The 24,458-nt window shown below is 35.3% G+C and overlaps 1 protein-coding gene across 6 annotated transcripts in view; it reads right to left on the reverse strand.

Moving 5' to 3' along the window:
* Positions 1-1,138: 1,138 nt before the first annotated feature.
* The window catches only part of ITPRID2 (ITPR interacting domain containing 2), a 38,743-nt gene continuing 15,423 nt past the window's right edge, over positions 1,139-24,458 (reverse strand). For 2 of the 6 annotated variants that reach the window (XM_032755228.2, XM_058440523.1), the window contains exons 9-18: positions 21,588-21,660; positions 17,642-17,730; positions 15,179-16,387; positions 12,905-12,982; positions 12,698-12,825; positions 12,139-12,289; positions 10,897-10,962; positions 9,145-9,609; positions 3,281-3,398; positions 1,139-2,313 (exon numbers count right to left, since the gene is read on the reverse strand). In XM_032755228.2, the coding sequence (XP_032611119.1) occupies positions 3,294-3,398; positions 9,145-9,609; positions 10,897-10,962; positions 12,139-12,289; positions 12,698-12,825; positions 12,905-12,982; positions 15,179-16,387; positions 17,642-17,730; positions 21,588-21,660 (2,364 nt within the window). In that variant the 3' untranslated portion in view covers positions 1,139-2,313; positions 3,281-3,293. The remainder of the gene's footprint in view (positions 2,314-3,280; positions 3,399-9,144; positions 9,610-10,896; positions 10,963-12,138; positions 12,290-12,697; positions 12,826-12,904; positions 12,983-15,178; positions 16,388-17,641; positions 17,731-21,587; positions 21,661-24,458) is intronic. The other 4 variants (XM_032755229.2, XM_032755230.2, XM_032755231.1 and 1 more) reach the window with 4 other exon arrangements.

The following is a 24,458-nucleotide window of genomic DNA, read 5'->3' on the forward strand; positions in this document are numbered from 1 at the left end:
TGCTGATTGTCTCAGCCTATTATTCCAACTGTTATTTTTCCAATTTTGATTATAAAAATCTGGGTATCTTGTATTGTCAAAAACTAACTAAAAGTGACTTCAAAACTAAATAGTTAAAATAGTTGATTACTGTATTTCTATTAATGTGGGGCATTTGGGGGTGGGATTGTAAACTAGTTCAACCATTGTGGAAGTCAGTGTGGCGATTCCTCAGGGATCTAGAACTAGAAATACCTTTTGACCCAGCCATCCCACTACTGGGTATATACCCAAAGGATTATAAATCATGCTGCTATAAAGACACATGCACACGTATGTTTATTGAGGCACTATTCACAATAGCAAAGACTTGGAACCAACCCAAATGTCCAACAATGATAGACTGGATTAAGAAAATGTGGCACATATACACCATGGAATACTATGCAGCCATAAAAAATGATGAGTTCATGTCCTTTGTAGGGACATGGATGAAACTGGAAACCATCATTCTCAGCAAACTATCACAAGGAGAAAAAACCAAACACCGCATGTTCTCACTCATAGATGGGAATTGAACAATGAGAACACATGGACACAGGAAGGGGAACATCACAAACCGGGGCCTGTTGTGGGGTGGGGGGAGGGGGGAGGGATAGCATTAGGAGATATACCTAATGTTAAATGACGAGTTAATGGGTGCAGCACACCAACATGGCACATGTACATATATGTAACAAAACTGCACGTTGTGCACATGTACCCTAAAACAAAGTATGAAAAAAAATGGAGCATTTGGTTGATAAGGTGTTATTACTGCTGTTATTGAACAAAGAGTTAAATAGTATTTTAATATCTATTGTTTGTAGTTTAATAGCTTATTTTTAAAGAGAAGTTTTATTTGACCTCTGATGGTAATTATCATGACCACAGAACTAGATGAGCCAAAGAGGCCTCAATCATGCCCTCTCTTCAGGGTGGTCTAGTCTTAAACAGCATTTTTTAAAGCATCGTTTTTTTAAAGCATCATAACACTTCTCTAGGAAAAGGGAGTATCACCCTATTGGGTTATATGCTGCAATTCTTTTGGACCTCATTTGTTACCTATCAAATCTAATTCAAAATCTTCATGTTGCAGTTTAAGAAACCACTAAAACACTTTAGGCAAAATAAATACTTTATTGTTTTAATATATATATATATTTTAGAAATCAGCCTTTGTGTGATATTTCAAACATTTATGAGCCTTTCAGAGATTCTGTCAAAGAACACTGTTAACAACTCAACCACTTTTGATTAAAATATCACACACAAAGAAACACAATAGGAGTTGAAAAAATTATAAATGCTAGAAGAAAAATTCTAATAACATTTGGTGGTTACTTTATACATTTATTTAACACATATAAAACCAAATAGGAAACCATTTTCCTTTTTTATCAAAAAAAAAGTTTTCACTGGTTAAAACTGAACTAAAATCATTTTATGTATGAGGAGAACAAATCTAAATTACTTCCATTTTGAAAAAACAAACACCAGCTTACTCATTTCTATTCATTCAAGTCATAGGCCCCATTATTTGGATGATACTCTATTTAGTGTAAAAGACAGAAAAAGAAACATTTCCATCTAATAAAGAAGTCTGGACAATGCAAAAAGTAAAAGTACATAGTGTTTAACATAAGGCACATTTCCAAAAGAAAAATACTACATAAGCAATGATAAAATTACATTTGTCTTGAGTAAAGCAACAAGGCTTACAGTGTAAGAACATTAAGTAGTTGTAGGTAACCTCATATAATTCTATCCTACTGCTATTAGTAACCTCCTCAAGAATTAAGAGCAATTATATTTTTTACAACAGAACAGTTTTTCTTCTTGGAAGTGACATTAATTAACAGCAGTGGAGGGAAAAATCATTGGTTGCTTCAAGCTCTGAAAAAATGAATCAGTTATTGCACAGTAAATACCTCATAGAGGTCAGTGTTTTAAGAAGTTAGTCTGAAGAAATATGTTATTTATAAGTTGGATAAGTCTGGAAGTTTTCAAGTTTTATAATTAATTCTAATAGGGAATCAAATGAAAAATATTGACATACAAATAAATATTAGGCTTTTCAAACTGCTAGTTTTTGATAGTTTAGAAAAGAAATAGCAAAGTGCCTAAGTTTCTATGTACGTTTTTTTAAAATATATGGTTGAAGAAATACACATTGTACACTGTATACAGTAGCCCAGCTCAACAGCAAGTATCTTCTAAAGCACAAGTAACACCTCCACCAGTGCATATCATGGATAATTCCAGTATTACACAGCTAATAGGATCCATGCCAACCTTCAAAAAGAAAAGAGAAGTCAGTTTTAAATCTCTTTCAAATACTATTATTAAAAGCTTCTTTAAAGGGAGATGAGAATTTTATGCAAATATATATACACAGAAACATGATTATCCTGTAATCTCTATACATCTTCCTGAGGGTTAATTCTTTTATCCCTGGTTTTAAAAAAAAAATTCCTATTAACTGCTTTGTGACATAATTTATTAAAATATTTTCCAATTTCCTATATCTGAAATTGTATATTATACTTTTCAAATTACATTTGTTTCTCATGTTTTATACAATGATATTTTTAGTTCTATTCTACTCAACTTATTATTTCTTTTTGCATTCACCATGAATTATTATTAATATATATTATATAAAACGAAGTTAGAGCTAAAGCAGGAGGATTGCTTGAGGCTAGGAGTTTAAGACTAGTGTGGGCAACATAGCAAGACCCCATCTCTACAAAAACATTTTTTAATGTAATTAGAGCTATAAGATAAAAATGAAAGTCATTCATTTTACTAAGACAGACATATAAAAGAGTTTTTTGAAATAAATTATTATTAGAAATGAATCTATGGGATCTGTTTCTTTAAAAGATAAAAATAATTAGGAAAGATACTTAGAAGTTGTGATTAATTCACAAAGTCTTGTTCTTTAAAACTATACATCTGAAATACCATTATAATCAAAATAAGATTCAGGTTTGAAGGTCCAATTCCAGGATTTATTACTATAATGAAATTTCAGTAAAATGACCCAATATAAGTAACTCCTTGGAGATTTGTATCATGGGATTTGACTTACACTTCAAGTAGGCTTGTGTGAAATTTTCACACTGTAAAATAACATATTACATACATTCTAAAACTCAGAATTTAATTAGAGAACCAAACCTGTGTACTAACAAAACAAAGAATAAAATACCAGTTACTATTTACATTTAGCTCAACAAAGAAATTCAGAAAAATTTACCTATAATTTCCATTTAATGATTATCTTGCTTAGAATTAGACGCTTTACTTGAAGATACTGCTGCCAAAAGTCCACTTACAATTTCCCGTCTGATTTCCCCAACAATAGACTCTTTAATCTAGGTTGGAAAAACAGTAAAACAAAAATTTACCAATATGAATGAAATTTATTTTTTCCTGTTTTTGGAAAAAAAACAAATAGCATTCAATTTCTTAATTTCACCTTCATGTGAATCTCCCGGCAATACAGAGAGGGAGTGGGGAATCGAGTCCATCTATCATCCAACCCAGATCAGACTCCGAAGGACTGGTCTAGAATCATTCAGCTAACTAGATTACAAATATCACAATTCATAAGGTGAGGATATTAGAAAATGTAATTTCATAAATTCAAAAACTTCTAGTAAATACTTTACCTCATGTCAAAAAAATAATCTGGAAGGACTTCTTAAATGTTTTTAGTATTGTCTAACTTTGTAAGGTAATCAGCAGAGACACAAGTGCTCTCATTGCTGAGAAAATCTTTTACAGCAAAATAATACACAGGTATACTGCCTGTTTATGCCAACTGACATGACAGCAAGGTATCTAAAGACATATTGTTCTAACCTAACACATTTTAAATGGGAAGAAGAAATTATCATTTAGTAGAATTTATTTTAAAATATAAAAAAATCCTCAAAACAACCATAAACTCTAAAGAAATAACTTTTTCTTTAGTTGCATGGTATCACTGCAACCCATCTAAGCTTTTGTTTCCAATATGCATATAGGATTTGAGGATATACATCTCATTTTATTGTTGGAAAAGGCAAATAGACCTGAGGCAATGACAATTCCATCAGGATTTTCTTCTACAGATGTCCAAACACTTACATATGCCTATCTCCACCTTTTCTCTCTAATGATACAGCATCACTTTTAAATAGCCCTTTGTGAAAGCTATAAATGTGTATTTCTTGACATAAAATGATAATGTGTTCCCAAATAAGCACTTGAGATACTCTCAACAAGCTTTTAAAAATGCTACATTTCCAGTTTCCTGTCAGCCAAATTGATTTATTTCCTAAAATGTTCCTAAGTACATCTCAAACACATCTTAACTATAATCTTTCCAAAAATGGATCTGTATTAGTCTATCATGCAAAATTGGTACACAATACATAGATTTATACAGTTATTTAAAGAAACAAAACACTCCTTAGCTACCAACCATCTGTACTGGAATATATTTAAATACTATAAGCTTTTCACTTTACCTTTTATCAATATTTCTAAACTTTAAACGACATCAAAAGATTTTGAAGCATACAGCACTTCAGATTTACTTTTCAAACAAGTATGTGTTGGATACAAATATTATAAAAACCAGAATCTCTTAGTCACAGTATATAAACAGAAATACAATATACTGAATTGGGACCACTGCAAATCTATATTCACAACAATGAGTATAGTCTTTCCAGTCCTGCTACCAATGCAATATGGTCATTTTATTATATCTCATTATTCTTCATCACTCAAAAAACAAACTAGCCAAAATGTATTCTTCTTTTTTTTTTTTTTTGAGACGGAGTCTCGCTCTGTCACCCAGGCTGGAGTAGAGTGGCACAATCTCGGCTCACTGCAAACTCCGCCTCCTGGGTTCACGCCATTCTCCTGCCTCCGCCTCCTGTGTAGCTGGGACTACAGGCGCCTGCCACCATGCCCGGCTAATTTTTTGTATTTTTAGTAGAGACGGGGTTTCACCGCGTTAGCCAGGATAGTCTCTATCTCCTGACCTCATGATCCGCCCACCTTGGCCTCCGAAAGTGCTGGGTTACAGGCGTGAGCCACCGCGCCCGGCCGCCAAAATGTATTCTTGACAAACCAGAAATGTGTGCCAATCTTTTTTGGGAGACAGGCATTATTGGAGTAAAGTGTAAAAGAATCTCTACCATCAAGCATGATATAATCTCAGTGGACACAAAATGAATAATGTTTCATAAAATATCTTTCTTATTTATTTATTTTTGAGATAGAGTCTTGCTGTGTCATCCAGATTGGAGTGTAGGGGCACAATCTCAGCTCACTGCAACCTCTGCCTCCCAGGTTCAAGTAATTCTCCTGCCTCAGCCTCCTGCATAGCTGGGATTACCACCACACCTGGCTAATTTTTGTATTTTTAGCAGAGATGGGGTTTCACCATGTTGGCCAGGCTGGTCTCGAACTCCTGACCTCAGGTGATCCGCCCACTTCGGCCTCCCAAAGTGCTGTGATTACAGACGTGAGCCACCGCACCTGGTCGGTTTCATAAAATACTAAAGGAAAAATAATTTATTGATTCATTAATGACATAAGAACAGAAAAAATTTTGATAAATGAGAGACTAGTGTGGGACAAAATTCTCAGAGAATGGCAGCTTTTACATGGTATGTCACAAGAAAGAAAGAACAATTTCAGATGATAGCGGATATAGAAAACTCTGTAGCAAGACAGTCTCAAATAAGAGGGGAGTATAATGGAGCCTGACTGCCAAGACACTTCCCTCTAGAGAGCAGAAGGGAATCAGAATAGGAAGGGTGAGGTCAGATGGAAGGTGTACTGTGAGCTCCTTCAGCGAGCAGGTCAGGTCTCATTTATCAGTGTATCTCAGCATACAGTAAGAAATCAGTAAGTGTCTGAATGAATGAATCAATGACAGAGTGAGAAAGCACAAGCGTGAGAGACAATATCAGACACAAAAAGGAAGAGAAAGCAGAAAAACAAAAGCAGACTACAGATAAAATGGCCCTGAAAATGATACAATGTTTTTATTAATTTATTGAATGAATAAATGTATGAACAAATAATTTAGTTCTAAAGTCTCCCATGCTACGGAGAGGTTGGAAGGATTAGAAGTGAGGAAACTCCCCTGGGATGGATGGTAAAATTACCTTTATGAGCACAATTTCCAAAAAAAATGTGGGCTAAATACAGACTACCTGAGATTGAGAAAGTCATGCTCATCGACAATACAAGAAGACTGACTACAAGTCTGAAGTATGGGGGAACACATCTACTTATTATGCACTTATTGAGTGCCTACTAAGTGGCAGCTATTACAACAAGTGATCACTAAAAGAAATTTCCATAAGAACACATGAGCAAGCTGTGTATTTACCAAAATACATGGGTATTAATGTCAGACGTGCTCTAATAAAGATCCCAAAAGGCATGAATCAAGTCTATGAACTCCAACTAACAAAGAACTCTCTAAACACAAAGCAATCTATGTTTACTCCTTGACATTTAATTTTGCTGAATTGGCTTCTGTGGGCATGTATTCATTCATCCTATTAAGTAATCTTTTTATTTACACACATTTATACATTTTTAAAGTAACTGCAAACAGTTTCAGGCCACTGATCACATACATCACAGATGACTTGGGCAAATTTTAAGACAGTGTGTACTTTTTTCCTAGTACAATGCACATGCAGAAAAGAGGTATCTTTAAATGACAAAAGTTTAGCTATGTAATTAGTGTATTAAATATTTGTCTGAAAAGACTTTCAATGTTGTCCTTCAAAAAAAGAATTCTACTGTATTAACACATTATAAATGATGAAAACCCTCTTCTTAAAAACCTCACTTAATGGTACAACGAAAGAAACAAAGGCCTGACAGATACCATTGTTTTCATGCATCCATGAATGCAGTAAGAAAACTTTCCTGAAAGTGCCTGCCAAACATGCTTAATCCTCACCTGCAAAACTGTTCAACCCAAGATTAAATCTTGCCTTCCTGAATGGTGGCTTTGTTAATGGGATTAGGGGCTCAGATCTGCTAGGAAGACAGAATCTAATTTAATTTTCTTGGTAGCTGTACATCAAGATTTTAAAAAATTGGAATTTAGTACAGTATGTATTTAGGTAAAAAGGTTACCAATTTGAATGACTGGAATAAAAACCAACCTAAATTTTAAATACTTTATAAACAGAAAACTATTGTAACTAAGAGAATATTAACATAAATTATTTTTTAAAGTATAACTGGCCTTAAACTAATTTATCTATTAAATGTGCTTTTAAAGTACTTCAAAATAATTTGTTTTCTTAAGTACAACAATACTCCTCTTATGCCTTGTTTGATCTATACATATTTTGCTGGGTAGGTCCTTTGTAGACAGTAAAAGAATAAATGTTAAACCCAACTTCCTCAAACCTATGCCAAATTCAGAACTAAGTAGTTTCTAATTAATGGTTTAAATAACAAATTCTGAAAAATTATTTGAACATTTGCCTTGCATGCCAGTTTAAGTGTCTGCAAATTATAAAATCTTTCATATTTAATGAGAGGTTCTTTTAAATGATTAATTCTCTAGGACCAAGGCAGCCTAGAATAACTAACTTTTCTCTACGCTATGTCTTATAAGCCAAAGAATCAATGTTCTAGTCTGAAATGAACACTTTATTCTTAGGAAATCACCTACAGGACATATCAGGCCATTAAAATTCTAAAAATGAGGATTCAAGTGTGCATTGAATGGAGTATTTGTGCTAAAAGAGCAATATAAAGTTTTCAAAGAAAACTTTCATACCAAAGCAAGCTAAGGGGAACAAAAACATTACATTTCTACAAAAAAAAAAAGTTAACTTAAAACCCGCTTCCTCAGTTAGCAAATACAGTATGGAGAAGAATAATTACATAATTTCACTCAAAAACTGATCTTTGATATAAAATATGTAAACAGGAATGGATTATTAATCATAGACACACCTGACTGAGTAGGGTGAATGCTGAGTTTGCTAAACATTAGGCTGCCACAACCAACTTACAAAAATAATTACACTTGTAGGAAAATAAATTTATAGAATTAAGACCTTTTAAACATTTAGTTGGTAGAGTCATACCATGAAAATAAATTACAGACATGAAGTCTTCTGCTATAATGCTTGTTTTGAAAATGTGATTTGATTCAACATGACTGAAATACTAGAAAACTGCATATACAGCAAATTTCACATTTGCTTATGTACAATTTACTCCACAGAATACTAGGTAAACAGAGATAATTGCATTGAGCTGTTTAAACGATATATTCTATTCCTTCCTATTACCTGATCTCAGTGCAAAAAAACATTTATTTTACGAATTTTCTCAACTTTTGAACTTTCACTACTAATCATATGTAATTTTCTTTTACAGTTCTTTTGGTCATCCATAACTATGGTAATTCTTCAAGTTCTTGTGCTGCTATCACCTAGGGCAAACCCTCTTTTCTTAGTATATTTTGATTTTTGAACAAAAAACACCAAACCAAATCAATCTATACTTATTAAAATCACAAAATCATTTTCTCATATCAATTGAAATTATAAAATGCAGTTTCTTTTTTTTTTGAGATGGAGTCTCGCTCTGCTGCCCAGGCTGGAGTGCATTGGTGTGACCTTGGCTCACCGCAACCTCTGCCTCCCAGGTTCAAGCGATTCTCCTGCCCCAGCCTCCCGAGTAGCTGGGACTACAGGCGCACGCCACCACGTCCAGCTATAAAATGCAGCTTTTATTCCTCAAAGAGATCTAAACTGTAATTCTTCATTTTGTAGATGTGGAAACAAGAGGTCCAAAGAGTATGTCATGTTTATTTTGAGTCCTTCACACATCTTTTTCACCATAGTGAACACAGAGAATTATAATTATTTCACATTAGAGTATGAAATTTGCAGAAATGCCATTACAAATATATCTTAATTGACACATGATCAACAGAAAAACTAATTTAAAAGCTCTGTGAAAATTATTGCATAGTGAATCAAAAGAACATCCTATAAATAATTAATACTCAAACAAAATCTCCTCTAACATACACCTCCAAATAAATGAATTAAACACAGTTTTACCCACCTCCCGTATGACTTGCTGCAACTCATCTGGCTCCACATTTTTATGCATTTCCTCAGCAGCTGGCATTAATGGGAGTTTTCCATGCCCTTCTTCCACTTCAGATTTAGGTCCTACAACTTCTGGGGCTTCTTCAGCTGCATCAACTTCCTCAGAACTTTCCAAATCTGGAGGTGTCTGCACAGAGCCTGTTCTAGAAGGAGCTGTTGGCGTTAGAGCCACCGATGCTCGGAATACTTTCTTCCTTGCCACTAATGGGGTTTTGGGTTTGCCCACTGAGGCAGTAGAAGGTACTCCAGTTCTTCTGTTAGCATGAGATGGACCAGAACATACAGAAGATGATTCTGATGTTGCTTGGGAAAAAACAGATTCTGAGCTTTCTCCGGGAGGAATTTCAAATCCCATTTCTCCAAGTCCCAGGCCCAATTCAGACTTCAGGTATGACTGCTCCTGCATCAGCTCAGTGACCTGGAGATCATAAAAGAATGTTATTCTTCTCTCTTGCAATTAAGATTGGTAGCTAAAAAGGTTAAAGTCCTGGTTGTTATTATTGCCTAAAATCATGTAATTTGTAAAGACATAAATCTATCCCATTATTTTAGTAACTACTCAATTTTATTTGCAAAAATGGAAGTAAAATTTAAATTCCTATTGAGATGAAGCAACAAAACAGGTAAACAGAATACATAGTAGGATGAAATTTTACTTGTTACCACCAAGGTGTCCAAATCACTGTAAGGAAGAGTAACTAGTGAAAAATAGTTACTCATAGTGCTTTTGCCCCCAAATGAACCAATCTGTCTAACACAATAAAGCCAGATTTCTGTTAAAAACGTGGTCATGTTACAGCTCTAACTACCTAAAGAACCCAGGATCATGCCGTGAAAGCATATTTCTCCTGAAGTGTAAATTAAAAATCAATTTTTTTTTTTTTTTGAGATGGAGTCTCACTCTGTCACCAGGCTGGAGTGCAATGGCTTGATCTCAGCTCACTGCAACCTCCGCCTCCCGGGTTCAAGCGAATCTCCTGTCTCAGCCTCCCAAGTAGCTGGGATTACAGATGCCTGCCACCATGCCCAGCTAATTTTTGTATTTTAGTAGAGATGGGGTTTCACCATGTTGGTCAGGCTGGTCTTCAACTCTTGACCTCAGGTGATCCACTTGCCTCAGCCTCCCAAAATGCTGGGATTACAGGCATGAGCCACCACACCTGGCCTATTATTTTTTAAAGACAGGGTCTTGCTCTGTTACCCAGGCTGGAGTGCAGTGGCACAATCATAGCTCACTGTAGCCTTGAGCTCCTGGCCTCAAGCGATCCTCCCACCGCAGCCTCCTGAGTACCTGGGACTACAGGCACATATCACCATGCCTGGCTGATTTCTAAATTTTCTGTAGAGAAAGGGTCTCGTTTTGTTGACTAGGCTGGTCTCAAACTCCTGGCTTGAAGCAATCCTTCCACCTCAACCACTTAAATAAAGTGCTGGGATTATAGGCATGAGCCACTGTACATGGTTTTTATGGTGCATTACCTCCTTTAGTCAGAAAGATAAATCACTATTGCAATTCAGGTGGCTTTCTAGTGGCTTCAGACAGCAATGCAATGGACTTTCAAAGGTGAAAGTCACTTTCAATCAACTATAATTTATGAAATTATGTATTTAAAACAAGCATATATTTCATCTAAACTAGGGAAACTATGTGTCTGAAATGTTGTATCATTCCCTTCCCCAGTGATTTAAGAGGAAAGAAGCTTACTGGTTCCATTACGTTCAATGGAGAAGGGCATGACAAGTTATCAGCGCTTCTACTGCCACACATTCCCTGAAAAGGTAAGAACAATATATATATATATATATGTATATGTATATGTGTGTGTATAAATATATACATGCATATATAATTATAATGTACATATATATTTTTTCAAATTGCAAGACTTTCATAATAAAATTAATTGGCTAATTAGTGCCTGGAAGCATCCCTTTATGTCACAAAGGTTACCCTCGAGTGTCACAGATCCCATAAAATCCATTATTGTGAGTTAAAACTGATACAATATGTAAAGAGGATGTTCTAGTTCTCCCTGTCACCAACATACACTTCTCAGAATGATAAATCAAAACCATGTTGAAAACTACATTCATTAGCAATATAGAACATCCTTAGTCTACGCTATACATATATGTGTGTTTATACACAAATGTTTATTCTACTTCATTTATAGTATATACACACATAATTGTATGTGTGTATATTCATCCATTTCTTTTTAACAAAATCAAATACATTGTTAAGGTAACAAAGAATAATTCACTATTTCAGCATTTCAAAGCAACATATTCTACAACTTCAAAGATATTTGCAAAAATAAGAATACAACTGTTGAAGTTCAAATGTCATGGAAAGAAACAGAATTATGAAAAGTGGTACAAAAACATGTTTCTTTTTATTCTCTTGGATATATATCTATATATTTAGGAAACTATATATATGTGTGTGTATATTATATATATATATATATATATGAAAATATACAGGTATCATTTGATTCCTTTAAAAACAAATGGAAAAGAATCCAAAATAAAGAAAAGTTTAAAAGGAATACTTTTTATTTAAAGGCATGAAAGAAAGAAAAACTTAGCAAAATATGCATCTGTGTTCTCTGCAGTTATATGCAACAATTAAAATTTACATTAGTCACATGTTAATTCACTATCATTTTTCCTTTAAAAACCCTCAACTTTTGTGTTAACCCTTCTTCTTTCCTATTATTAAAATTTATCATTAAAAATTTCCAACATATTTCTAAATATACTATTTATGACAATTATTACAAATTGTACATTCAACTGATTTGTGGGAAAGCTCCTTAAACAGTATGCATGCTTTTAATACGATTAAAATAAATGACTTGAAATGAAGGCACAAGTCCTAAATTATTGGAACATTATAAATAAACCTTTGGTGAAAACTCCAACCACCCTCCAGGTAGCATACCATGAGTGCGGAGGAGCGGAAGGGTGAAGGCATACACACAGCACGAAGCTGCTCCTCCAGGCCCAGCAGGCGCTCCTCCAGCTGCAGTTCCAGGTCCTGAAGTTCCATTCGGACTGAATTTCTCAAACCCTGGAGCTGATCAACTTCAAACCTATTGGTATGGTGAAGGGCACAAAGTTTGAAAAATGCAGTTTGGAGATTCCTAATCATAAATCTTTCAACAACTACTATACGCTAACAGAAGGTACGGAAATCTCAGGTTCTAGAAATTAGAACAATATCAACTACAATAGGTATATCCACAAGGACATTGGTCTTTCTTCCCCTATCCTCTCACAAGTATCTCAAACATGGGAAAGCAGGTTACAACCACCCTTAGGATACTGAAGGCAAGTTTACTTAGTAAAACACTATCTATGACTAATTTTATCTACACTGGTTCACCAAACAGATACAAGGTACACAGCAGTAGAATCAAAACATAATTTTAAAAAAATGTAAGTTGAAAAGACTGAATGAAAAGCTTTTTGAGGTGTGCTAAGACGAAATGAACTTTTACCTCTCCTCCTCAGTCATATGATGATAAACCATGGTTTGCTGACGCAGCATTGCCAATTCTAAATCCATCATTTGTGTTCTAAACAAATTCAGGCTCCGCCTCATTACCTGGAGCTCCTGAAAAGTATTCTAGAATGCAATATAACAAAATTACACTTCTAAATTCTACAAATAATTTTGGAACACAAAGATGTAAGAAAGAACTTACTTCATAAAGAGGTAGAACAGATGATTTCTGAGTACTATATGGAGCAGCAGCAGGATCAGGTCCTCTCATCATAGGGTACTTCAAAAAAGTAAAAGTAGGATTAAAATCAATGTTAAAGTGAATACTTCCAAATCAAGGGGTTAAAAGGCAGAATTTGGGGCCTATATATTTTTCTCTTTAAGACAAAAGGATCCAAAAAACCTTCATATTGTAAGCAAGAAAAAAGGAATCAGTTCCCAATGACACCTATTACTGCTAGCTGTTCCGGGTATAAGTCAATCTATGTGGGAGCAGGAGGCGAAGGAACATACATAGTTCACATCTATTTCTTTCGGGACTTCCCTCTTGCCTTGCAAAAGTAAAAAAAAACAAAATCAAAATGCAAAAATGTAGAAGCCATTGCAAATATCATCATGAGATTATAGTGATTATTAATTCTGCTGGAGAGCAAGCAATCAATGTCGTCTTTCTCAGTCATCTGAGCATTTCCTATATGCCACTATTTTAGGCAGTGAAATAAAAACATAAAAGGTATTCCCAACCTTCAGGTGTTCTCATAGTGTAAGGAAAAATAAAGGAAGTTTTTTAAAAATTCTAATACTGTGGAAGGAGTGCTATGATGGACACAAAAAAATTCAGATTACATGAACTTTCCCAAAAGTGTTAACACTACTTGAACTTAGCCTTAACAGTAAATAGGGCTTGATTATGCAAAGAAAGGCAAAGGCTGGGTGATCTAGGTTAAAAAAAAAAAATGGAGGGGGGGCTTGTAGTCCCAGTACTTTGGGAGGCCAAGGCAGGGGGATCACTTGAGCCCAGGAGTTCAAGGCTGCACGGAGCCATGATCACACCACTGTCTCCAGCACTCCACGTGGGCGACAAACAGAAACTTCATCTTTTTATTTTAAAAAAACAAAACAAAACAAAAAATCAGCATGTGCAGATACCTAAGAACACACAACTGGTTAGAGCCCTGTGCACAGTCCTACAGCTAAGGAATGAGGCTGGAGAGGTAGTCAGAGACCACCACATCATAGAAAGCATCTGTCCACTAGAGTAGGCTGGGGTGGGCATGGGGAGATTTATTAGCTGAGCTATTGCTGGGACATCCAGGAGAAAGAGACCACAGCTGGAGCAGAAGAACAAGGTGGCCTAGAAAGAAAGATGCACCACGGTACTGGTGGACAGGGCCCTGGAAAACCCCAGCTTGACATAATTACAGCTGCAAGGTTAAACATCTCCATTACAGACAGAACTATATTTTGTAAGGAGGAACAAGAAACACCCACATTCTGTTTAAACAGAAAGCTGTTAGGGGACAATTGTCATGAGGATAAAACTTACAGTTAAGAGAAGGTATATCTTATTATAACTTGAGAAGTTACACCTTTGATTTTTACTTTCCAAGTGGCTCCCTGTCTACTATGTCATGGTAAGAGGACTATTACATTCATTCTAGGCCTCCTGACTCTTTGTTGAATGCTGTCATGACTATATTACACTGCCATTTTCTTCCGTCCCTCAATTGTCTAAATATGATTCGTTCAGAGAGAATGTTCAAGAAAATGTAAAAGGCAAAACTGAAGATGACGTACTTATTTTCAAAACTTTTTTGGAAAAATTATTTCCAGTCCACTAACAAATCTGAGAATGACTTTAAAAGTGACAAGACATACACAGCATTTTAAATCAAATTCACACTTTACCTGATTTGTTATTTTCTGGTCTGGAGTAGTTCCAGTCTTTGAGTCCCCTGGAAGTAGACTAACTCTGTGCACAGCAACGAGCGTCAGTAGGTGAAGGGGAAAGCTTAGTCAGAGAGCTACGAACAGAACCAGGAGAACGTGGTGCCACAGAAGCCAACAGGGAGAAAACTTGGAAAAGGAAAAGGTAGTCAACATGTTCAAACAGCAGAGAGAAAGAACTTTAAGAGGGAAGATTTTTTAATAAAGAAATGACAAAAGATTCTAGACTAAAACAAAGACAATGGATGATAGACTAAAAATGGGAGGATACTTAACGAGCAAAATCTCTCCTCTTGGAAAGGAGACCGACTTATAAGCAGAGAAACTGACTTTGATCAGGGTTAGTTACAGCTTCTGCCTTGAAACAGGAGGGAAGATAGAAAAGGAAGGCAGATGCAGATAAGTTTAGACATATCAGAAAATAAAGCTGAGGTAGTTCATACTTGATGTGTCTTAGCTTCTCTGTGAATTAAAAAGTGCTCAGAGCAGTAAAAGAAAAAAGCTAATAAAGATATACTTTTTCTCATACCTGTGAAAGATTCTGCAGTGAGTTTCTAATATCATGTAATACTCTTCGCAACTGCATTTCTATGGCTGAAGGAGGATTCACAGAGCACACTCGGTAAGGGTAGGTGGCATGTCTATGTGAATAAGGACACCCGAAAGGGGAAGCGAAGGCACTACAAGTAGCCCCTGATATGTTGGGAACACTGTGAGTGCTCAGAGTTCTTGTGTGCTCACACAGGGGCCTTTCTTGCCACTCAGAGTGGATGGAATGAAGGGAGCAGGTAGACTGAGACATTGGTGGTGGAGCAAGACGTGAACAGATAGGAGTCCTTCCATGATGGCATTCCTCCACCCGCGGCGCCTCACGCTGGGGGGCTTCTTTCTTCACAGATGATGGAGAGATGAAAATGGTCGATTTAACTAAAGACTGACCATCGTGTTCCATCACCCCCTTTTCCAATTCCTGCTCCTCTTCAGGTGTGTACTTATAGGTGAAGGAAGGTGGGCTGCATCTGGTCTCTTTTCCTGGAGATAATCGAACATTGACAGAGGACACAACCCTTACTGGGCTCAATAAGGTGGTTGGTAAAGACTGAGACCTTCTCAGAGGATAGCCAGCTTTTGCAAATAAGTACCTTTGTTTTACCAAATCTTTTGATTTTAGCAGGCTACGCCCTATCCTTTGATTAGACAGAGTGCAAACCTTCATTTGAGCTCTTTGCAAAGCTGTATTAACTCTGTCCACGGAAGAGGGAGGCCCAGTCGTATTTTCAGAGTTCATATCACTGCATTTAGCTTCAATAGAAGCCAATGATTTCAGAATATGGTGTGTGGTATACTGAGTAAATTCACATTCACTGCTTTTATCCACATCACTTTCAGCACTTGCTTCCCTCAGTAGCTCTACCGTCTCAGCTGGAAACAAATCCTCTTCCACTTCAGTAATTTCAGTAACATGATCCCCTGGACTACAGGTGGACTGTTTAGTTCCTGGATTCTCAATGGTGTTGCACTGAGGGAAATCCTGGCTACCTGATTTTCTTTTGTCTGCAACTGCTGCTGCCTTCTCTAGTCCCTTCTGAAGAGGGACGAGAGACTCCTCCTCTGATTCATTAAAATAAGGCTGGTCTTGTGCTGTTGGTGTGGCAAGGTCTTCACCAGGTGATGTAACTGTTGTCTCACTGTCACAACTATCAGCACTACTCCCCATAGCCTGCAAGGACTCCTGAACCTGTGAAAAGAAAACAGGTGGAAAGATGAAGAATATATGTAAGAACAGTCATTAACAAAATACCAAACCAACATGGTACTTCTATAATTTCACTGTCTCCACTGCAGTTGTGGCCCTGCTGTTGCTCAAAATTGTTTTATTGCTCCTGAGCAGCAACCACATCCCTCCTTCCTCTCACTTTCTCACAAAGATTATTTCAGAACTTCACTGTTTTCCTAAAATTCCCTTTCCAACAACCTCCCCCTTTCCTTTCAATACAACACACTGACTCACAGAGAAAATGGACAAACACTTCCTAACATTCTTCCCCACATCAATAAACTTCCTTATATCTCTCCCCATCATTCCCTCCTTCTCTCCATTCTGAAAGGAAACTCCTGATTATATCCTCTCCAAGACCAGGGTATCTCTCCAGTTTCATCCTGGATTTTTCTAAATCAATTCTTCTCTTACAGTTATTTCCCTTAGCTGAACACCTTCCCCAAGTCATTTTATGTTATTATAAAAAGACAAAAAGACCCCTCACTCTTAAGCTATCATTCATATTTGAAAACCAGTCAACATTCCTATCTTTTCTTCCATACCTTCTGAAAGTTTCTCCTCCATCTTCCAGTGTTTTCTGTCCACTTAATTATCCTTTCTCAGTGACCTTAGATATGACTCTTGTCTGTTTACCCCTTAAATGCTATGTTCCTAAAGGCTCTTTGGCAGTTTTCTCATCCCAATTTTCTTTAGAATTTGCTTAAAAAATGTTTCAAATGCTTTTTATGTGCATTCTGTGTACTCTACATATAGACTATATGCTTCTTGAGGATAAAGATGTGCCTGTTCTCTGGGTTATCTCACACAACCTAGTGTAAAAATCAGTATAACACTCAGCAAGCTATAGGTCCACAATTAATGTCAGTTATTAAATAGGCAAAACAATTACTGTAAAATACTGAAATACAATGATGGTTAAAAAAATAAGAAAAACAACAGACAAAACAGATTAATGATCACAATAATCTGTTTACTGGTGGTCCAAAAATTAAAGGGAAGATAGATATTTTTAAAAACATATTCAGAAAGAAGAATTAATGAAATCTAAAATTTATAGTCAAATGCTTAGATAGCATCTACATGCCAAGAGTTCTGTTCTGTCACTTGAAAAATAAAGATTATACAGACTCAATATTAAAATATATAGTAATAGAAAAATCACCTTAAAATGAGGAAGTTAACCATAGTGCCTATTAGAACAGAAAATTTTACCTGAAGATGATTAAGAGATAGACAGTCTGTAGAATCTTCAGCAAAACCACTGCTATCGGAATGCTGACTTGCAGTACGTAACAGATGATCTATGAATAAAAAAAAGTGGCTATAAGAAACTACTAAATAAGACTTTACTGAGAGCAATATTACTACAGATATACGATTCCCAGAAGATATAAGACACACAATATTTGACTGCTTCTTAGAAAAATATGCATTACTTATGCAAAATTATGGCTTCAAAGTACAAGAGGTAACTCAAATTCACACAAAAACTGTATCAGATCTTCTATCAGAATCTCTCAGTATTGCTCATTAATTAAGCTCTAATTATAATCTATTTTGGTAAATCCCATCAATATCTTATCCTTGGAGGAAAACTGAAGTAAAAGATGGCTCTAATAAAAACAGAAGTCCCAAAGTAAACCATTCCATTATGTAAATATGTAAAGACATTTAGGAGGTAAATTTAGAAGTTCATATAGAGTATAGTGTGTAAAGATTTCTATTATCTTCCCGATTTAAAAAATACAGTTAGGGCTGGGCGCGGTGGCTCATGCCTGTAATCCCAGCACTTTGGGAGGCTGAGGCGGGCAGATCACGAGGTTAGGAGATCGAGACCATCCTGGCTAATATGGTAAAACCCCGTCTGTACTAAAAATACAAAAAATTAGCTAGGCGTGGTGGCAGGCACCTGTAGTCTCAGCTACTTGGGAGGCTGAGGCAGGAGAATGGAGTGAACCTGGGAGGTAGAGCTTGCAGTGAGCCAAGATCATGCCACTGCACTCCAGCCTGGGTGACAGAGCAAGACTCCGTCTCAAAAAAATAAAAAATAAAAATAAATAAATAAATACAATTAAGGCCAATAAATTAAATAATCTGAAATGCAAGCACACTTAAATGTCTCTGGTGTTTTATGATGTTTTAAATGATGCAAATGTATAAGATATGAAACAATTCTTTCATAAAAATTACATAAAACTCAACCAAATAGGTTCAACTACAACATAATATTGTTAATCTTATAAAATCTTTCTGCTTATTTTTCTGCCTCAAAATTCTAATTCCTGGTTAGTATGATCTATAATGTTTTACATAAGTAAAAAGGCCAACTAAGCATAGCAAGTATGTTCACATTCCATCCACGCTACAACTACCACAATGGGAGAGACTGTACAGTTCCTACATTCATCAAGGCAGAGGCTTCAAGAGACAGCAAAGTTCTGCAGAACTTCAAAAGCAAAAGGCTACATAAAGTGTGTTTACCAAAACCATATTCATTTAAGATATGAACCACGTAGAAAAAGAGCCAGATAATATAATTAAATAAAATTTAAAATCTATTAAAGTCAACTTGGTTTGAAAAATACCCCACTATTGACTCAGTTTCCATAGAATAAATTTTTCCCATTAAAAATTTAGAATAATTCTGTAATATCATTTTGATAGTAACAAGACTGCAAAATGAAATATAAGGAATTATTCCATATCCTTGATAAGCCTAGGTAAACTGGAATACTTGTGAAACTGAACTGCAATAAGCTGTTACCACCAGTACTGACAAGGCATTATATTACATGGTAAAATGATTAACGTCTTACGCTATAGCAGTTATCACTATAATTATGTATTTTCATGTCTTTAAACTAGATAGTGAGCCTTTTGAAGGCAGAAACTATTCTTCTTTGTATCCCAGTACCTAGAATAAGCTGACAATAAATGTTTGCTGACCTCAATCAATGATACCTGTTTCCTTAAAGCAACAAAAGAATAATGCAGTCATTTAAATGATTTAGAAGTGAAACTGTCTATCTGGCTGCAAGGGCAGGTGCCTGAGAGTGCAGGGAAGACAGAGTGAGCAGCTCCGACTGGTTCTCTCTGCTAAGGTATGTTTTATCTGCAAGAGAGTACAGTCTGTGCCAAGTTCACCTCACAGTTGCTAAGCCCTGTCTAAGCACACACAGTTTAGGTCATAATGCAGGTAGACTGCTTAGACTTCAGAGCAGGTTTGGGGCAATGGGTAAAACAAGGAGGCCTAGGTTCAAGTTCTTGCTGTGTTTCTCATCATAAGCAATAGCTTCTCTCCTCTGCAAAATGAGATAATAATAATTCTTCTATCTATCTCACAGGGCTACTTCAGAAACTAAACAGAATGTAGGGGAAACTATTTTGTAAACCATAAATCACAATCGAGGTTCTTTAGTCAGACATTTCTGTTTCCAAAAACACAGTTCTCAACAGAAAAAGATGGAACTATAAAAAAGGATTAGATCTCTGTCCTGAAGATACAATATATGATTTCTAATTAAAAACTAGAAAGTTAGAGGAAACATTAAAGTGAGAAAAAAATCTGGAAACTTTGTCTAGTATCATCATAAAGAAACGGAACTACTGTCTGTCTATTCTCTGCTAGACTAAAGAAAATATTGTATGTTCTTTAATAAGAAAAATGTTGAACTTCTCTCAACATATCTACCGAATGCTAACTTGTAACATACATTAAGTCACTAAACCTCTCTGGGCTTCAGTATGTAAATCTTGGACTGGATTTGAGATTAAGATAGTTTTGATTTCAAAAGTCCTATTATCAAACTGCTATATGCATTTTTATAAACTTTTGAAGTAAATATATTACCAGTGTTTCTAACTCTGCAGTTATGATCAATCTAAGATACTTACATAGGATATAGGCTACTTTTCAAAATGATGAAAACACTATGTTGTTCTCTCTTCTCTCTCATGCACACAGACACACAGAACCATTTTACTGTTAATTTATAAAAATCTGACTAAGAAAAGGAAAAAACCCAGATATGAATATAAACCACATCTAATCATTCCTATCACAGAGATCTTGCTCTTAAAATACCTTAAAGTAATTTTATTGTTTTCTTATCCTCCTTTCAATGCATGGCAAGCTGCTTTTTCCAATGTATCCCCTGTCTACCCATCTAAAGCAAAGACTTCTTGATGACCATGAACTCAGCTCAGAAACACATACATAAATTTATGAACTTACAAGGGGAAGAAAATTAAATAGTAAAGTTCTTTTTGAGTCTAACCAGATCTGCAGTGACCTAGTGAGAGTGAAGCTCTTGTTTCTTAATACCATATTGCAATAAAAGAAAAAAAATTATGCAAATTGTCTCCTGTGAAGTAATTTCAGAGATCAGGAGACAACAAACATGTAATTTCCTATTCCAGGAACATACATACGAATCTTTGTTTAAAAAAAACAGGGTGGTTCAGCATGTGTAAATTTCAAAAATAAACAGTCCTACCTTCAGTGGTCATTTTCACTTCTTCCTCTTTCCCTTTCTCTAAAGCTCAAAAGCTTTGTAAATCCAAACATCAGACATTTTTGTAGTTGTTGTTGTTGCAAGTTAAAAGTGAAAGGAATGGATTCAAAGGTTCTTTGGTCAATAATTAATAATTTAAGAGAGGAACAGTATCTACAACCACTCACCTTCAACCCATAGTTTGAATTTAACTAGCTTTAACTATTGCTAAAAAATTGGTAGTTTTTGCTAGAGGAAAATTCATGTGTTATACCTAGGAGCTACATTTATATAGTGAAACACCAAAGATAGATAATACCAGTATATTTTTCAGTCGTAACAATGTAAAAGGTAGTCCTAATCCATTGCTCTATCACTTCCCAACTAGCTCTTATGCAATAGTGTAAAATACTTAGAGCACACAAAATTGTGTAATGAGGTCATTCCAGAATAAGCAAACTAATTAGCAAACTAATTTTTTAAAAGTCTTTTAAAAAAATACAAAAAAAGTTCTAAATCAAACAATAATGAATCATGCCTACCTCTGTGTGTTCTTTACCTTTTTACACTCATAAATACTACAAATACTGATACATAAAACCCCTTTTCCAAATCAACTAATATTTGATAATGTGCTCAGAACTAGTGGGTACTGGTCCACTTACCTCTTTTCGACTTCGTAAGACCTAGCTGGTAAGCGGCTGGAACATGAGGAGCTTCTCCCTCCGTACTTTGAACCTAAAGAAGAGTTTTAAGTAGTTAAAACCAAATGAATCTAAGGCAAACAAGTATAACTTCTTGAATAACCATCTATTAAACAAATCAACCTAACTCAAGTGCACCAAAACATTATATATATATTCAAACTTTAAGAAATCTGACCTCAAAATTATTAGAATGATCCACAACTAAATTTTCTGATCTATTTTCCAGTTAACAACAGCACTCAAATTTGTAGCAAAGAAAAATAACTGATGGAAATTAGTGCATCAGACATGCACTAGCTTCCATCATTTTACTCTGTAATGGTTAGTTCTTAAATAGTAAAGAACATCCTAGTCAAGTGTGCAAACTAGCCCAACATATGGGTTTTCAACCTTGAATAAATTTTAATGACTGCTTCATTCAAAAAAAAAATATTGCTATTACATGAAAAACAGATCCATAAGGAAAAGTTCTCTAAATGTTAAAACTTCAAAGTAGGGTAAATCCCAGGAGAAACACTCACACACTCACTGCAGCACATCATGACCAACACACAGTTGAGGTAATTATAAGTCTTATATCTTTGAAAATAGAACACAGTGCTACCACTGCAGAATTTCTAAATTTCCCCAAACTTTCAGGTATCAAAAATTGCTCATGTGTAAGACTGCTTTGTCCTGAAATTCTTTCAAGACATAACTTGGGAGCTGTACCTGGAAAAGCAGGTTTCATTAGAGAACTAAAATAATGAAAGATATTAACCATAAATCTTCCCTGAAAATACTGTTCAAAGAACATATCAAACCCAATTGTCTTTTGTGCTTTATTTTTCTATCTGCACAAGTACATAATTTAGAAATTTTCAGATTCCTAAATCACCACCTCCACCCCACAAACACTCTGTCTATTCTAACATAATTAACTCTATGTCAACATTAAATACATGGGGAATGGGCAAGATGCACAATAATTTCTGTCACTTTACTCTGTAATGATTGGTTCTTAAATCGTAAAGAACATCCTAGTAAAGTGTGGTACCTAGCTGAACGTATGGGTTTTCAACCTTGAAAAAAAAATCAGAGCGCTAATAGTTAACACATTTTAGGGAAAACTCTGGTAGTTTTTAGTTATGAAGCTATTCAAGAATAAGAAATATTCCAAAGGAATAAGAGTGAAATAACCAACATTTTTAAAAGCCCAAAGGTTAAAGATAGTATTACCCAACTTAAAATTTGCTCTAATTTGTGATATCTTTGCTCTATATAGCTCTATGAACCCAAGTTTATGAATCTTTTGAAAACTGAAAGCACGCTGCTCATGCAAAACCATCACCTGTAAACCAGATATATAAAATGGATTCTACTATTCTTTGTTATTATGTTAAAATTAGAATAATTATTCAAAGCAGCAGATACATGTTCAACAGGAAAACCATTGTCTTGTATGCAAGGGAACAATATGCGTTTTCTTTTTATATTCAACAAAAGGTCTATTATTAGCTTCTATTCAGGCTCGATCTACTTCAAGTAACTTTCTGTAAAATAAATATCAACCAGATCAAAAAATTGTAATAGAATTCCAATGCCTCTTCATTTATGTTCTAGGAATACTGGCTTAGGCACAGCATTAATATACCAAATCTCTCGCTGTCAAATTTTTTTTTAATTTAATCTATTTATTTATTTTGAGACTGGGTTATGAGACTGGGTAGTTTTTGCATTTTTGGTAGAGATGGGGTTTCACCACGTTGCCCAGGCTGGGGTCTCAAACTCCTGGGCTCAAGCAATCCACCTGCCACAGCCTTCCAAGTGCTGGGATTACAGGTGTGAGCCACCGCACCCGGCTGCTCACCTTTAAACACAGAATTATCACATATTCTATTTCCTTAGACTTATGAAATTAATCACAAAATAACATGACTTTAATAAACACATATCATCAGCGTTCTATTCTTCAAGATGTTACTCAATGGCAAAAACAAATCTACTCTCTCCTTTTACTACAAACTCCATAATTAATTGCAAGAAAGGAGCACTTCAAAAAGCTGAGACGGTCATATTTTACTAATAAAACTACTAAAGTCGGGATTCTCCTTGTTTACTCAGCAAAATCAGAGCACCCACTTGCTGAAGAGAGAAACAGACATGCTAGTGATAATGGGTGAATTTCTTATTTTATTATTGGTCACAATTGTGCAAAAGAAGGCAGTCAAATTTGAGATGGGGTACACCACAGAGAATTATGAAGCAAATATAGAACACAGAATTTAGATTTATGTGACAAGATTTCCCCTATTCAGTGGTTTTAATGCTCCGTAGAATTCTGGTCATTTGCTATAAGCAGCCTTTCATAATTAACAAGAAGAGCCAAATAAAACTGAATTAGAATGATGGGTAATGGGTGTTCATGATACTATTTTCTCTAATCTTCAGGTAAGTTTGAAACTTTTCATAACAAAGCAGTTTCATAATTAAAAAATAAAACACTAAACCAAAGTGATAAAATTGCTTGGTCTCAATGTTTTGGGATTTAAAAATGTATGAAAAACAGCTTTAGAATAACCCACACATTTGAGTTACTTCATTTAAAAAAGTTTTCATGAAACAATGGCTGTATCTTTCTAAATCAATGTTCTGCTAAAATGACAGGCACTCACTTTGGTTTCTTTCTCTTGTTTAAAAAAATGTACTTTTTGTTTCAGTGAAGCACTTTGGTTTCTTAACAGCTGTCATGTTTACCTTGACTAAGAGGGATCTTCTAGGCACAATACTACTGTACTGTATTCCACAGGACAGCAATAAATGGATGTTCTAACTCAAATAACCCTTCCT

Source organism: Hylobates moloch, unplaced genomic scaffold, assembly GCF_009828535.3.
Source record: "Hylobates moloch isolate HMO894 unplaced genomic scaffold, HMol_V3 SCAFFOLD_1, whole genome shotgun sequence".
NCBI lineage: Eukaryota > Metazoa > Chordata > Mammalia > Primates > Hylobatidae > Hylobates > Hylobates moloch.